This window comes from Bombus vancouverensis, chromosome 12, assembly GCF_051014615.1.
Source record: "Bombus vancouverensis nearcticus chromosome 12, iyBomVanc1_principal, whole genome shotgun sequence".
NCBI lineage: Eukaryota > Metazoa > Arthropoda > Insecta > Hymenoptera > Apidae > Bombus > Bombus vancouverensis.
The window spans coordinates 2823714-2840331 of record NC_134922.1 but is presented as its reverse complement, the minus strand read 5'-3'; the positions used below and the strand labels follow the sequence as shown (position 1 = coordinate 2840331).

General features: G+C 27.3%; 4 protein-coding genes across 9 annotated transcripts; 1 reads left to right on the top strand and 3 right to left on the bottom strand.

The window, feature by feature from the left end:
* Positions 1–506: 506 nt before the first annotated feature.
* On the bottom strand, positions 507–5650 carry LOC117164994 (solute carrier family 12 member 9). Of its 2 annotated transcripts, XM_076623061.1 has the most exons (11): positions 5516–5650; positions 5315–5431; positions 4821–5100; positions 4583–4717; positions 3951–4288; positions 3681–3894; positions 3327–3596; positions 3034–3241; positions 2164–2952; positions 1656–2084; positions 507–1563 (listed from the first exon to the last, which is right to left on the bottom strand). In XM_076623061.1, the coding sequence occupies exons 3-11, from the start codon at positions 5086–5088 to the stop codon at positions 1365–1367; spliced, it is 2850 nt and encodes a 949-aa protein (XP_076479176.1). In that variant the 5' UTR covers positions 5089–5100; positions 5315–5431; positions 5516–5650; the 3' UTR covers positions 507–1364. The 2 variants fall into 2 exon arrangements, with proteins under 2 accessions (XP_076479176.1, XP_033204335.1); XM_033348444.2 differs by having other exon boundaries at positions 5315–5517.
* Positions 5651–5866: 216 nt separating this feature from the next.
* LOC117164982 (enoyl-[acyl-carrier-protein] reductase, mitochondrial) lies at positions 5867–7901 on the top strand. The gene is made up of 5 exons (XM_033348430.2): positions 5867–6327; positions 6402–6638; positions 6887–7108; positions 7168–7398; positions 7480–7901. The coding sequence occupies exons 1-5, from the start codon at positions 6136–6138 to the stop codon at positions 7708–7710; spliced, it is 1113 nt and encodes a 370-aa protein (XP_033204321.1). The 5' UTR covers positions 5867–6135; the 3' UTR covers positions 7711–7901.
* OSCP1 (Organic solute carrier partner 1) lies at positions 7477–9745 on the bottom strand. 2 transcript variants are annotated; one of them, XM_076623065.1, is made up of 4 exons: positions 9329–9745; positions 8923–9242; positions 8546–8823; positions 7477–8478 (listed from the first exon to the last, which is right to left on the bottom strand). In XM_076623065.1, exons 2-4 carry the CDS (start codon positions 9202–9204, stop codon positions 8106–8108), a joined length of 933 nt encoding a protein of 310 aa, XP_076479180.1. In that variant the 5' UTR covers positions 9205–9242; positions 9329–9745; the 3' UTR covers positions 7477–8105. The 2 variants fall into 2 exon arrangements, with proteins under 2 accessions (XP_076479180.1, XP_033204323.1); XM_033348432.2 differs by having other exon boundaries at positions 9362–9744.
* A 240-nt stretch (positions 9746–9985) lies between these two features.
* LOC117164981 (uncharacterized) lies at positions 9986–16292 on the bottom strand. 4 transcript variants are annotated; one of them, XM_076623062.1, is made up of 10 exons: positions 16043–16288; positions 15487–15552; positions 14477–14644; positions 14242–14404; positions 13903–13974; positions 13580–13699; positions 13218–13322; positions 12345–12647; positions 12162–12272; positions 9986–12092 (listed from the first exon to the last, which is right to left on the bottom strand). In XM_076623062.1, exons 1-10 carry the CDS (start codon positions 16120–16122, stop codon positions 11982–11984), a joined length of 1299 nt encoding a protein of 432 aa, XP_076479177.1. In that variant the 5' UTR covers positions 16123–16288; the 3' UTR covers positions 9986–11981. The 4 variants fall into 4 exon arrangements, with proteins under 4 accessions (XP_076479177.1, XP_033204316.1, XP_076479178.1 ...); XM_033348425.2 differs by having other exon boundaries at positions 12162–12254; positions 16043–16283; XM_076623063.1 differs by lacking the exon at positions 13903–13974 and having other exon boundaries at positions 16043–16292.
* Positions 16293–16618: the final 326 nt, after the last annotated feature.

Here is a 16618-nt window from a genome sequence, read left to right as displayed (position 1 = left end):
TCATACTCAACCTACGGTCAGTAAAGCTTTTATATAGGACCCATAACATTCACGTTCATTGTCAGGTACTTTTTTAAATAGTGAGAAAAAGGAAAGAGAAAGAAACACATGTAAAGAAAACGAAGGAACAAAGAAAAGAAGTTATGCAATATATAATGATAGATTTAGGATATCAACTTATATCAATAAATGCTACATTTCTCCCATCTGACTGCAGAATGTACACATATTGTGAATAAAACCAATTTAAGAATTATTAAAACTTTATTAAAGCCATTATCCTCTTTACGCTTACCTTTTTGAACCTTGTACATATATCCTAACTAATAAATAATAAATTTAATAATTATCTATTTAACTTCTTTCACCTCTAATAACTGAGGATGGTTTTCACTTATGCCTAATATGATTCCATCGAGGTATTTGGAAAGAGCTCAAGTGTGCAATGATCTCTTGGTAATCTCTTAAAACTCGGTTCACTCGTAATGATTTAAAATTTAAGACAATAATGTAATAATCAATATAATTAAGTTCAAATAATATATACATTTCTAACTTAATACATACTTCAGATACACTACTACCACTATTAACTCTAGTCATTGTCTCGAACAATTGCTCAAATTAGTTAGTTGCACATATAGCCTAGTTATGAATAAACACATTGCAATAAAGACAATTGTACTAGAATTACAAAATAATTCAGTTAAAAATTTAAAGATTAAGTAGTGATTTTTGTAATTTCGCTACTACTATATTAGATTATGATGAATGTCATCTCAACTTTTAAAAATTTCATACAACAAAAAATAGTTATCGAATCGATCATTTAATTGAGTATCATTAATGAGCATGTATAAAATTTTAATTAATTCATAAAGTGTACATAGAAGTGATGCTTAGTTTATTTTACGTCTGATCTTACTAATGTTATTTTATTGCATTTATTTTAATATCAGGTGCAGTACAAAAAATTTGTATAGAAATATGTAGTTCCATATATGAATATGATAAGATATCAGCATACGGATTTATTAGTAAAGACGTATTACAATATTTAAAAAATATTTATATTTGAAGATTCTCTTATAGAATAAATTCGTTATCACAGCAATAATCTATATTCGTTACGAGATTTTCTTATTGTAATAAGAACGCATTATTATTGCTGAAATGGTAATAATCGTTAGTTTGTAAAAAGAAACATTTTTGGTATTTGAGAATTTTTTTAAATCCCGTAATTTTTCCAAAAACATAGCATATATAAAAATTATAACTTAAGGTCATATAAATTATTCGTTAAATAATACTTTTCTATATAGAAATTACACAATAAGAATTTCTATTCCTATATTTACATATTATTATAGTGTTGTCGATGTAACAGCACTCACACCGTGTACTAATACTATGGGTGGTAAATCTGCTGTTAATTCTGTTAACAGTTGGAGATACTGACGATATAAAGTATTTTCATCCCATGTATTTGATATTGGAGGTGCAGGTAAATATATAAATATTGTAGCAGTTTGTGAAGAATGTTGTCTAATTAATTGATTCACACTGTAAAATAAAATGAATATAATAAAAGAACAGTTATTTACAAAATCGTTAAGTATCAGACATTAAATAAAATATGTATTTGGACAACATACCTCAAAATATAAGCACGTGAAACATTACTTAAGATATCGTTACTTTCAGTACTCGATTCATATTGACTTTCCACTGCCGAATCAATGAGAGAATGGCCCTTTAACCCACTTATTTGCGTACCCCAATTAGGAATTTGTTTAATAGATGCTGATATTCTCAACATATTTAATAATTTTCTTATACGAAGTTCGTTAGAAACTCGAGGAAATTCGCTAATTGAATTATGTGAATCTGAGACGCTCAAACTTGCATTATTATCTGAAACTTCACAATGAAATACCCTGAGATGTAGATTTTTCCATATAGGTACCATATTAATAATACATGCAAGTTGCAACATAAATAATGATGTTGTATCAAATGGATCTTGATCTGTTGGTTGGAAAAAATTCACAGGCCATACATCTATATATTTTAAAGAAGAATTCCTAAAACACAACAATATTAAAAAATTATATAACGATATAAATTAATCATATATTAATGAAAAATTAATCATGTGCTTACTTAGTTATTTGTAATTTGTTTAATGTATGAAAATTTCGACATAAACACAAATTTTTTTTCATCTTTAACACATCTGAACACATTCCTACATATTGTATTGGATCCAGATTTTTTTCTGCATTTGTATGTCTTAAAGGAAACGCAGTACTGTTTGGTAAGGTTGAAACGTTCTCAAATATATCAGTCGCATACTGTGAATTCTTGAAGAAATCTATCGATGCTTCTTCGTCATAAAAACCAAGAACAATTGTATTTGGTTTCATAGCTCCCATTCCCGATATCCTAATTAAGTGATGTAGTCCCTCGCGTACAGTTTTCGTAACTGTTAGTTCGACAAATGCCTTTACTTTCATATGATCAACTAAACTTAACCAATGTGGATACTCTTCTATAGTGGGATCGATATTCTGGCCCAAAAATTCTCCAACTTTTATGTGTCCTATTACATACAGTCCTCCTTTTTTCAAGTCATTTACAAAATCTATAAGTGGACATGCTGATCGTGGAGATGCTACCATTAGCAGTATTTGTGGTCGCCAAAATTTTACATGATCTTTACGTGAATCTAACATTAATAAGTACTTTCGAACTTGATGAAATATCAGTGCTTGAGATATGCTTCCCCAAGGAGCATTTTTACTTGGCGAAAATAAATGCAACACAATGATTAAAATTAGGCAAAGTATTATACTGCTGGAAGCATAAATACTATTTATAACAAACATCATTATTAATGTACCGAGAAGACCAATTGTAGCCGTATGCCATGTAAAATAATTAAACGTTGGTCTGTAAAAGATATACAAGCATTATAATTACTTTGTATACCTAAAAGTATTCAAAATTAGGTAAATTCAAAATAAAAGATACCTAAAATTTGGTGCACTTGCAAGTTCAAGACCAAGACAGGCTAAATTAGTAGCCAAATAGCTTAACAAGAACAACACTGAATTAAGCTGAGCAATGATATTCAAAGAACCTATTAGTAAAATTATTTGAACTAAAGTCCATGAAGTTAAAACTGCAGCAATTGGATTTCCTTTCCATGTTCCTTGTATTATAAAATTTAAACCAGAACCTATAAATATGAAACACACAAAATGTAGACAAAATAAATAAATAAATAAAGAAATTTATAAAAACTTTATATTTTGATCACTCACCAAATACATTATCTTTTGCTAGAGCTTCCAAAACTCTACTTGACCCTATCAAATTACTTAAACCAGCGCTAAATGTTGCTGTTAATATACCAACTGCCACGAATGGTGGCCAAATATTAATTGGCATCATATACATAAAATCATTTTGCAATAAAAATTGACTTGTACTTGCAGCTGTAAGAATAGATAGAAGAATATAACATATAAATGTAAATAATACTGCTGACAAAGTTCCACGTGGAATGTTTCTCCCTGGATTTTTCAATTCACCTATATATAAATAATTATTATATATTAAAACTTGAAACATGAATAAAAATAAAAACTACTTTGATTAATAATCTTTTTAAGTACCACTCATATTAGCACCAGCCATTATACCAGTAACGCCACTGAATAATACACCAAAAACACTTGCAAAATCAGTCATTGTTCCTTTACTTGAATAATCTGCACTATAATTTGAGTAAAGATTCCTTATAAGAGTAGATGACAGCAATCCTGTATAAGTGCCATTAACATGTTCTGTTGCATTTTGAACCAGCATATTTGCATTTGGAATTGGTATCTGTAATAAAAGACAAATCACGTTTCTGATCATTTTTGTGCTCTCCACAACATTACCTCCATATATCCCTTGGCCAAAAAACTGATAAAAACACTTATTAGACAGACACATACAACAGCCAAAATTGCAACACTAGTTTTTGCAAACATTGCAGCTCCTATTAGACATACTACTAAATTGGCAGTATTTAATATAGAACAATATAAAAATCTCCACCATCCACCATCTGGTATCAGTGCACTTTTACCAACTAAATAACCAGATGGCCCAAAACTTTCTATCAAACCTTCCGCACATCCAGAAATGCAAAGAGCACTCGAAACAATATTAGCCATAAAAAATAATGTACCAATAGAACCACCAAATTCTGGTCCAAGTGTACGACTAATCATAACTGTACAATAATTAGTAGGAAAAACTTGTATAAAATATATTTAAAATTCCAGAATATCTTATAATTTTCATTGTAAACTTGCTTCCAAAAGAAAATATATGTATGATAAAAATTTTATATATTATAATTTTTTGATATTTGAATATATTTTGATATATAATAATTCTAATATATCAATAATTTATATATTAAAAACATAAGGTAGTAACTGATATCTTATCTTTAAATAACAGATGGATTTTATATATAACAGATTATTAATTGCTGAAAATAACAAAATTTAAATAAGGATACAATAAGCACCACCTCCTTCAACTGCTCCATTTGTTGAAATTGCGCATACAGATGCTACAGTAAATAACAAAATTCCATATGCAATTATGAATTGTATCAAAGTGACAAGTAATCCAGCATTGCCTACGATATATCCTACAATGTAAAGTTTATTTACATGATGATGTATATTTAGTTTCATCATTGAAATTATACAGACTCAACACAATATCTTGAATTACTTCTGTAAAATTCGTACCCATGCGTATAAAAATTAAGGCACTGAACATCGATAATGTAACAGGACTGAATACACCAGCAAATGTTCCCAAAGTCCGGCTACTATCCGCATTCAAACTACCAAATTCTACGTATCCATCTCCTTCTGCTTGTTGTACTCGTCCAAATTTGAAGAAATTGCTTAATCTATATAGAACACCTCTTCCATGGATTAGAGGAGCTTTTTCACTACTGATCTTGACATGTACAGGTTCATTGTTTGTAGAACCTACTTCTGAAGCCATCATTTTTCTAATTTCCTAAATCAATAATTTGCAAAAAACATATATAATAATAATCTTCATAATACTTTAATTATTACATTCACTTTAGGAATTGATTAATAATAAAAAAATATATAGACTCGTCATTCATTTATTTCATTAAAACTTTCAACAGTAAACTTGACTATGTAGAAAACTATTGTGATATAATGAGAACAGTCTAAGTATCAAATTTTATTTAACGATTTACCTTGAAATTATATTAATCCACTTAGTTCTTTTATGTACATAACAATGTATAAAACTATTGTTACATGCAATAAAGCCAGAATCTTATGATGTCATCTATTGAAATGTCAAATCGTAACTGTACAAATTGTAACAATTCGAGATTATTAAGCTCATGTCAAAATGTATTAATTACAACTGTTTTCTTATCTATTGAAATCACCTTTTAAGATTAAAAAATTATCGTGTTTTTATTCTTTTTCTCCTTTTTGTTTTTCTTTTTTAATATTGTAAAAATTCCCTATCTACTCATGAAATTTCTTAATTCACGCTTGGTATTACTGATAGTACAACCAGGTACAACTCCCTGATACAATTTACCCTCTGCTACAACCACTAATATTTTAATATGACTTTATAATCACAAAACAGGAACATTTAACAAAAATATGTCAAATAAGTGCTGAAAATTATTCAAACTATATAAGCTCTTTGTATCTAAATAATCCAAATATTATTTTTAAAATATATATAAATATATAACAATAACAAAACAACAATACCCAGAAATTTTGTTAATAAATTGATAAATATAAACGATAATTAATCATTCAATTAATAATTAAACTGAATAAATTTGTTTTAACACATGTAACGCTTATAATAATATATTATATATGTAAATTAAAATCCTATATTAATGTATCTAGGTAGACATATGTTTATAGCTGATTATAATAATCCACTGCATCATCTCTCAATTGTTATTGACATTATTTAAAAGAATAATTCAAAAATAAAACATTTGAATAAATATCATTAGGTATCATATAGAACACTAAAATGGTCATATACATGAGAAGCTTAGTTTCACCGTTATCACGATCAATTGTTACAAATTTTATGTCGTTTCGTAAAATGACTGCTAGTGTTAAAACAGATTCTGTAAAATCTTTATTTTATAAAGAATATGGAGAACCTGTAGATGTTTTACACGTTACAACACAATCTATTAATCAACCAGAAAATAATCAGGTAATTCAGTTAAAATGATTTTTAACTTTTTTTTTTGATGCATTTTAATAAAAAGTTATTTATTGTTAATAAAGGTTTCTGTCAAATGGTTGTTAGCTCCTGTTAATCCAGCAGACATAAATACAATACAGGGTAAATATCCAAGTAAACCGCCTTTACCAGCTATTCCAGGGAATGAAGGAGTTGGTGAAATAATAGCTATTGGATCTAATGTAAAATATTTAAATATTGGAGATAGAGTTATACCAAATGGCACGCATTTAGGAACATGGAGGACGCATGCAAATTATACTGTGGAAGAACTTCTGAAGGTATATAATCTGCTTTCAGGTAATAAGGTTTGTATATATTAGGTTGTCCCAAAATTCTTTTTTGTTTTATAAAGAAATAATAGATGCACAACATTTTTTGTTTTATATTCATCATATATAATTTAATAAAATAATATAAAACAAAAAATGTTGTGCATCTATTATTTTCTTATAAAACAAAAAAGAATTTTGGGACAACCTAATATTTATCACAATAGCTCAAAATTTGATATATGTTAAAATCTTAGGTTCCAAAAGAAGTTGGCGTTGTGGAAGCTAGTATGTTAAATGTAAATCCATGTACTGCGTACAGAATGCTTAAAGATTTTGTGGAATTAAAACCTGGTGATACTGTAATTCAAAATGGTGGGAATTCAGCTGTTGGACAGATGATTATTCAACTATGTAAAATATGGAATTACAAATCTGTTAGTGTTATAAGGGACAGACCTAATATAGAAGAATTAAAGGTATAAAAACAGTTAAAAAATTAAATTTTTATTTCCATTGATTAATAAAAACTGTGTAGAATTACTTGACGAGCTTGGGTGCAGATGAAATTCTTACTGAAGATGAAATAAGGAAAACTCAGATTTTTAAAACTAAAAAGTTACCTTCACCAAAATTAGCTCTTAATTGTATATGCGGGCAAAATGCATTAGAAGTTCTAAGACATTTAGCACATGGAGGTATTATGGTAACTTATGGTGGTATGTCCAGAGAACCTTTAACAGTTCCAACGTCTGCACTTATTTTTAAGGTATATTGATTAAAATTTGTAAAGTAATGTACAGTATAATTAAGTAAGTAATGTTTGTTAATAATCTTAAAAATTAAATAGGATATAACGTTAAAAGGATTTTGGATGACAGCATGGACAAAGGTAAATATGAATTCCAAAGAGCGTGAAAAGATGTTTAGTGAATTAGGAGCATTATTCAAGGATAAGAGATTAAAAGCTCCACCACATAAGTTAGTTCCATTTTGTCAGTATCAAGAAGCTGTTATTAATGCACTCCATACTGATGGTCGAACTGGAGTGAAATATATTTTGGATATGACTAAGCTATAAAGTAAACTCTCTTTTAGATTATAACTTAGTTTTGAGAACATTGCATTTCTTCTATCTTTAGTACCTTTTATATGAACTAAAAATAATTATATTTATTATTGTGCAAGAGACATTAATTTAATGTTTATGTGATACATATTTTGTAGTGCACTTTTAAATAAAATTTTAATGCAGAGTAATGTTAATTATAATTCATAATATAAAATGTTTATAAAAATACGATTTTTTATATATTACACAAACTGGAATATTGCTGTTCTATGTAAAAAGATGTATTAATTAATTTGTGCAAGACGAAATATTTATATATATGAATGTAAATAACAAATTAAAGAAAATTTTTATTTATTTTATTAATTATCATGGCGTAATCGAAAAAATAAGTCTAAATGATATTATTCTGTTTTATCTAAAAGTTCTAACAAATTCATGCTGTATTTTATGTCTTCATGATCATCTTTAAAAAGATCTGTACGTATAATATCAAGTTTCGTTTTATAATCTTCATTAAATTTCGTTTTTTCATATTTTGTAACTGTAACGTCATTCTGACTGTCCTCCTTAGAATCGGACTCGCATTCTATATTTGTATTATCATTATCTTCAGTTGAAAATAAATTCAAAGTAAAAGGTCGTTTGTACAAAGTTTCTTCAGTTCCCAGTTGAACAGCTAACATACCAAGTTCTGCTTTTGTACCACATTCTTTAACGTAATTATGATTTTCTTGTTCAGAAGTTAGTTTTGATATGCCATACAACATCGAATACCTGTATAATATGCTTCTTATATGTTTCTATCTTTGAAAAATTTGGTAATTTCATATTTGACACTTACATATTTTTGCCCAGTATTGTACCTCGTTCACCAAAAAGATTAAAAGAACCATCACAGTAAGTTTTCAAATCTATATCACATAATCTTGTACTAGAAAGGCGAGTTTTATTTTCTTTATATTTTTCATTGTATTTATGGTAGATTGAATTAAAGCTACCATCATCATTTTGTAATCCAAGTCTAAGAAGTATAGATACTTTCACGGAATAATACTCTAATTCTTTCAAACAATCATTTCTGGCATTCCAAACTTCTTCAAAAGTTAATGTACCATAAAACTAGAATTATCAGTAAATCGTTTTTAGAAATTCAACATAATCAATAATAATGATAATGATAATCATATCAATAATTTAATCAATGAGTAAAATGCTTACGTCGGTTACCATTTGGTGTACTAATCCAATACATTGTTGAGCATTTGGATTGCTAACCATGTCACGCATTGCATCTGTATGGTTTAATGTTAACAATACAATTTCTACAGGACCAGTAGCTGCAGTTAACTGATATTTAACCATCATGATCATTAGATCGAACAGTTTATTCATACTACTTTTATCAAGTTTCATTATTGATGATAATACAACACATTCTAAAGTAGGTCGTAAAAGAGATATCTTAGTCAAAGATTTTTCCTCAAATACAGAAGACAGCATTTTAGGATTAAGTAAAGCAGCAGTTACCTCGTCTAACACTGTATATAAATAGAAAAAGACATTTTAAAATTAATCAAAATATATAAAAAAATACACAATTATTTAATATAAATTAGCAGCATACAATGTATACTCTTTTGTATAGTATTAAACTAGCCTTGTATAATTTTATCAACACTTATCCTTTGTGCCTTCAATCTTTGTCGCAAAACATATAACATTTCACCTCCCATGTTTAAATAAAGTATTGGTGTTGCATATAATGACATTTTTTCCTACTTTCACTTCCACTTTCAAAAATAGAGTACTTTTATGGTTTTAGTACTTACACGTAGTTTACGGATAGCGTCGTCTTAGCGACAGAAATGTACATAAAATTAATCGACGTAATGTATTTAAATGAGACCGCGATATTTTCTATTTTATAGTTGTGAACAATTATCCTTTTAGAAGTAAGTACATTGCATTTTGCTTTGTATATTTCAATCAATATCAAATTGTATATTTCAATCCATTTAATAACTAAATGAAAAAATGATTTTGCGAAAATCAATACATAGTTACCTTCGTAACTAATTTATTTTGTAAAACATTAGTATTTTAGTTAAAATTTAGTCAAACATTAGTCAATTATAACTGTATATATTGATTAAGAAAATTTGTTATAATAAATAACTGGTTCTCTTAAAAAAAACTTAATATTTATCGAATAATGAATTACTAAGTAACAATGTTAACTTTTTCTTTCCAGTCTAAAAGTTTGACAGTAATAAAAGACGTGTGTTATAACTGTTGGTTTTATTATATATAATTCGTCTCAAAACATGTTTTAAGTTAAAAAAGAAAAGAACATTTAACATCTGCTTTTTGCACTTAACAGATATCAGGCAACTAATTATAATAATCATTCTTTTAACAATACTAATTAACAATAACATTAATTATTTATAAAATAATATAAGTGGACGGTTATATATAACAAAAAATATTTTGTTCCGCATTTTTATAAAATATCTTAAATCTAAGTTCGAAATTGGTTTAGTTACTTGGAACGGTTTACATTGTAGAAAGAATTTAGTAGCCCTGTTATTTCAGTTTTTATATCGTTTATCCACTTATAACATATGAAGACTTCATTCCAAAAAATATGCTATACATATTTATCAGTCTAATATTAATCTGTAGTATGTGTTGTTGCACAGAATCAATCTCCATATATCTTATTTTCACATTATGCTACTTATATCATAAATATAATTCTGCTTACAATTCAATTAATATCAATAAAATTTTTATTGCATTTATATTCTATTAACGCACACATAAATTTGTCAATAGAAACAATAATGAAAGTAAAGAAACTACAGCAGTACATAAAGTTTTGTTATGGTCTTCTGTGGTACATAATAACATTTAAAAAATTATCACGGTTACTGCTCAAAAATTTGCAAATATCTTGTATAAGTGTATATGCAATTATGTTACTTTTTCTTTTATAAATTATTGTATATTGCAAAGATTCAATTTTTAGAGGTATTAAACATAAGTAGAATGTCTTGCTTAACTTAAAATTATCTAATATTTTGTTTTTAAATGTCTAATTCGACATAAATTCATCTTTGATTATATGCTTTATATACAAATTGTAATTTAAGTACATTGTATCACGTCGTAATTTATAGAAATTCTTTGAAAATATGTAACAGTTCTGCAATATTTTAAACAAACTGCTATAAAAAGCTATGTTTGGCTGTTTAAAAACACAACTCTATTTATATTTGTGAAAATTATAAATAACATTATACCGAAATTAATGTAACGTTAAAAGACATTGCATTCGATACCTTATTAATGCAATAAAATATTAAATTTATTCTAAACAATGCAAAATTCATTATTTCTCATTTCTGCATTATTCACTTAAAGTACATAAACGTGTCATCTGGAGTATACTCATACATTGTATATTACATCCAAATAATTGAGATAAAATTTTATTTTTTACTCCTTGGAGAAATATCACAATTGTTTCTAATTTTATATTTATATATATATATATATATATTCTCTTCAGAAATTGGACACAATTATGCCATTTCTTTTTAATTATGCAATGATTATCTTAATAGTATTTAGGAATTTCTCGAAATATATTTCTAAGAGAAGTTATTATTATTTCGAGAGAGTATTAATGTTATTTGCAATTTAACTTACAAATTATATGTCCAAGTACCTTTTGCTGACTGAATGTAGCGAAGAGGGACAATTGTATTTCTAACATCGGGACTTTTTGATCTTCTTACACAATCCTGACTCAAAACCCTGCATCCTGGACTTAGAGCTAAACCATTAAAGTTACTGCGGGGGATGCTGTCACTACTTGCCACTCTTCTAACATCATTGGTTTTCCTTTCTTCACAGTTACCAACTACTGACATTAAATTATCTGGTACAGAGTCCCTAAGTTTATATGCATTCTGATTATTTCCAAAATATTTTGAATTTGTGTTAACAGATATATTTTTGGGACTTCGCATTGAACAAGTTTCCACATAACCATTACGACGAACTTTTTGTTTATCAGCATTATCATCGATCGAATGCCGATCATATGTAGGATGATCAAGATTACAGTTTGCATCGTTATCAATACACTGGCAAGGAATTACCATACTATCAAGAGAATCCGAAAATTCAGGACTTGGAATTGAAGAAACACTACCCATATGAGAGAAGGTAACCGTCCCCTGAGTATTTTGGGGACGGCGTCAGAAACATCATTCTTCTAATTCATCCATTCGATTTCTAACTGCCATTTCTACCACTTCCAAACTCGGATAGTCAAGCTCTTTAACTAAGCATAAAACAGCTGATAAAATGTTGGAATTCTAAAATCACAATATTTTGTTATTTCTGTTCCATATTTCTAGATTTGTATAAAAACACATGAAACATACTCTTGTAACAGGCCTCCTGTGATAGTGAAACTGTGATCTACACTTCTCCTTATCTGAATGTCTTACCCATCCATGCACTTGGTTTAAATCTTCCTGTAATATTGAAAAATTCTATTCTGTTCATTATTTTAGCTAGAAAGAGAGTCAACATGTTTCAAATTAACATTAATTTTTAATTCTAACCCTCTCTACATTATGATGAACTGCCATTCGTCTAGGTTGAGATGATGGTTGATGTTGCTCTTCATAATCTTTAATTCTATGGTCATGATGTTCTTTATATTCAGATTTCAGTCTATTATCGTAGTCATAACTATTTCTATCTGCGCGTCTTTCATCTATAATTTCATTTGTAGAGTATTGTGTCCTTGGAGATGTTGGTGCGTATGTTCGTTGTGGTGTATCATTATTACTATATTCTGCATAAGATCTTCTGTCATCATAATCTCCATTATGTCTAGAAATTGCTGGTCGGTCATCGTATTCCTAAAAATAATTATAATTCAAAAAGTATTTGTAGTGTATTTATATCTAATATTTCTAAGATTTATAGAATATTATAAAATTAATTTAAGTTAATGATTAGTTTGTATTTGTTAATAAAATTGATAATTGGATGGTCCAATGCTTCAGTGAACCATTCATTATAACTACTTATCTTAAACTGGAATCTAAACTATTTCTGTAAATTAAAGCTACTGTAAAAGTTAGTACCAAATACAAAAATGTTTAAATGTCATCACAAAACATAATAAAATTTATGGTCTTTTTTTTAAAATCACAAATGATTTCTGTTTTTGAAATTATTCTTCATATTAATACAAATAGAAATATTAGAAAGACAAGTATATATTGCATATGATTAAATATACAAAATATATTATACTTGATTGATATTGTTTATTAATTAAGGAAAACCATTTAAAATTAACAATATCACTAAGTGATAAATTGTAAGTAACGCATAAGTTTAACTAATGAACACTAGAACTATCAAGGTAACACTAGAAGTAAATTACTACTTTGCACAAACATTGTGCAATCTATAGGATGTACCTTGATCATTTCAATAGTGTTAGTGGCCACGTTTTCACTGATGTTGCGCGACTCTGTACGTATAGTGTCATCTTTGCTTTGATTCTTTGACTGTCCATTCTGTTGCTGTCAGTATATGATTGCAGACAAAAGGAGCAATAATAAAATCATGCTTATTCGTTAAATATTAATTTAGATATATTGCTCAACAATGTTACTAAGATGGAGAATTAATTATATTTCTAAGTTTAGTACTAAAATAAAATCAATTTATTGAGAACTTTAATATATAGAATAATTATTTTCTTTCATATTTTCACTACACATATAAACATATTAGTATAAATCCTTTTACATGCAAAATAAACATACAATTGACTTACCTCATACGTATACTGATTATTTTGAGAATAATGATGTGATGGTGATGCATTATAATTTGCATTTCTATGATCTGGATCATGGTACTCTTCTTGAGCATGTTGTGTTTCTTCAAAACTTCTCTGTGAACAAGTAGTTTTATAAGTCTTATAACAAATTATACCTGCACATTAAATAAATGTATGCATATTTATATATGTCATAGCATAATGAGAACATAATATAATGCATAATTTTTGTAACAAAATTATCATAAAAGGTTTATAAAATTATTATAAATGAAATTATTATAAAAATAATTGATACAGCTTGAATTTTATATTACCTGATCACTTGAGGAACTATATCTTCGATGTCGAATCACTTCAGTTTCTTCAATATACTCAGTAGTAATATCCTAATTGTGTAAATGTTATTCAAATGTTAAGACTTTGTTAAAAACGTATTAACATATCATAACATTCTATTTTTATGAAATCATTATGATAGGATTAAACAAAAAAATAGATTAAAATTTAATGGTAGATTTAGTTAATAATATTTGCACAACATATATCATTAATAAAACCAAAGTTTCAATGAAGACATTATATATAGCAAAGTAATAAAAAATGATTTATACAAATATAGTGTGAAGAAGGCCTCTTTTTATAAATAGTTTTACCTCTGGACTAACTGCATCTGATTGTGGCGGAGAAGCATACATGTCAAGAGGATGGACTAAAACACGACCTCTTGTTAATGCAGTTTGCACTTCCTCAGGTGATACTATTTCATCATCGAGCTTTTGTAGATTTGGTAAAGCTTTTAAAACTGCTAACCGATAACTAGAAATAAATAAATTACTTAACTAACCTACTCAGATAATTAATAAATCTTTTAATTGCCATACACAATACCCTTCTTTCTCAGCACAAGGATTTTCACCAAGCCATAAATTTCTTAAATTTGGTAAACCTTGAAGATAACAAACTTCATTCAAATCTTCAATATTATTATTTCTAACAAATAATTCTTGAAGACTTAAACAGTATTGAAAATCAGCAAGGGTGTTGATATGGTTAACACTATAAACAAATGAAAAAGATTTTAAAATATAATATAGTATTAATATGAATATGTTACATGTTATTTATGTTTATATTAAAGTTTATTATATTTTTAATGCCATATTACAATTACTTAGCTTTGCTAACAATTATAAAAATGGATTTCAAAATAAAATCAAAATATATAAACCCAATTGTAATATAAGGTTACATGAACATAGAAAGTTACATGCTTAAAATACATAGGATCACTAAGGTAAAATGTTTCATATAGAAAGGTGGGTGTAACCACCTAAGTAAATGAGATTATATATTATATTCTTATATATTTATTTTTTTTTATTCTTATATATATACATTCTATTCTGTATATTTTATATATTAGATGTGTAATAAATGCTGTTATTTCACTAAATTCCATTTCATTTAAATTAATTTAAATAAAATCTATTATATTACTAATAGAATTTTTAATATTGATGTCATTCTTAATATACATTATAAAAAACATTATGTGCCAGTATTTATATCAAATTAGTTTTATTTTTCTTCAAGGATATTGAAATATATTACAATGAATTCAAAATATGTGGGTAGAACAACTTCTGAGGTAGTAGGTTGTGCCTATGATCTTGAGGTTTATATAAACCTCTCCATAGTAGGAATGCATTAGAGAATGCATTAAAAATTATGAATAAGTGAGATCATTACTATTATGAACTCTTCTTATAAAACAATTTTCAAGTAATAATTTCTACACAATTTATGTGTGTGTGTGTGTGTGTGTGTGTGTGTGTGTGTGTGCGTGCGTGTGTGTGTGTGTGTATATAAATCTCAAGATTATGATCTTAATTATTTACCTTAATGACAGTACTTCCACATTTTTCATTTTCCTCAAAATGCTTACATCAGTCAATTCTGTACCCCTATATTAACAATATAAATAAATTAATTTATGTAAATATTTAGCTGTATATTATATATTTATAAATATTTTAAAAAAAAAAAATTATTCCACAAAAGACAACTCGAAATAGTTTACTAATTGTTTAACATTATAAATTAAATACAAGCATGTATAATAACTTTATTAATTTGTATTTATTTTAGTCAATTAAATTATGCAATTTTAAACATAAATATTAAATTGCACTTTCTTATATTTTTATCATTATTAAGAAATGTTTTCATTCTATTAAATATAACAAAACCTAAAATATTTATAATTATTGGAGTAATCTATTTTCCAATAAGAACATAAAACAACTATAAATCGTACTACTGGAACTCCTTAAAAAATAAGCATGTACTACAGTGAACATGTCATTTTAATATAATTACACATAAAATCAATTACATAGTAGTAGAATAAATAACAACTCATTTGAGAAGGGTAATATCGTTATAAACACTTACCAACAATTAAGTTTTTTTACGGCAGAGAAGTCAGACATTCGCGTCCGAGCCACGACCATTTCTTCTGTTAACTTTACCATTATGAAGTTTGTAATTCATATAAATATACTTGAAATAAAGTAGTAATAAAAGATTTTGCAGATGTTAATAACAATTATAAAAAATATGCGATTCAGACCATCACTACAAATTTCTTAACTGTAAATCAAAGACGCAACCAAAACCCATCGCCATGATGGTGTGCCATCAACTAATTGAAAAGTATTACGGTATACGGTAAGATTACAAAGCTTTCACAAAATACTGAAAACATTCTCAATACTGATATGTATTCTACCAGTTCCAAAGGTACATTTCACGAATTACCGCCTCTAGCGGTTGAATGGCCGAACTATACACTGGTTTCTTCTTTTGGTAGGAGAAATGTATGTGTGCTCAGCGAGAGGGGAAATGTGCGTTTGATTTTGTACCACGTGGGCTGTACAAAGTTGACCGAAAACAAACGCTTAGTGTCGATTCGAAAACGAACGGCAAAACGCTACGTTGTACCACGACTTTTATGACTTTCCGATCATT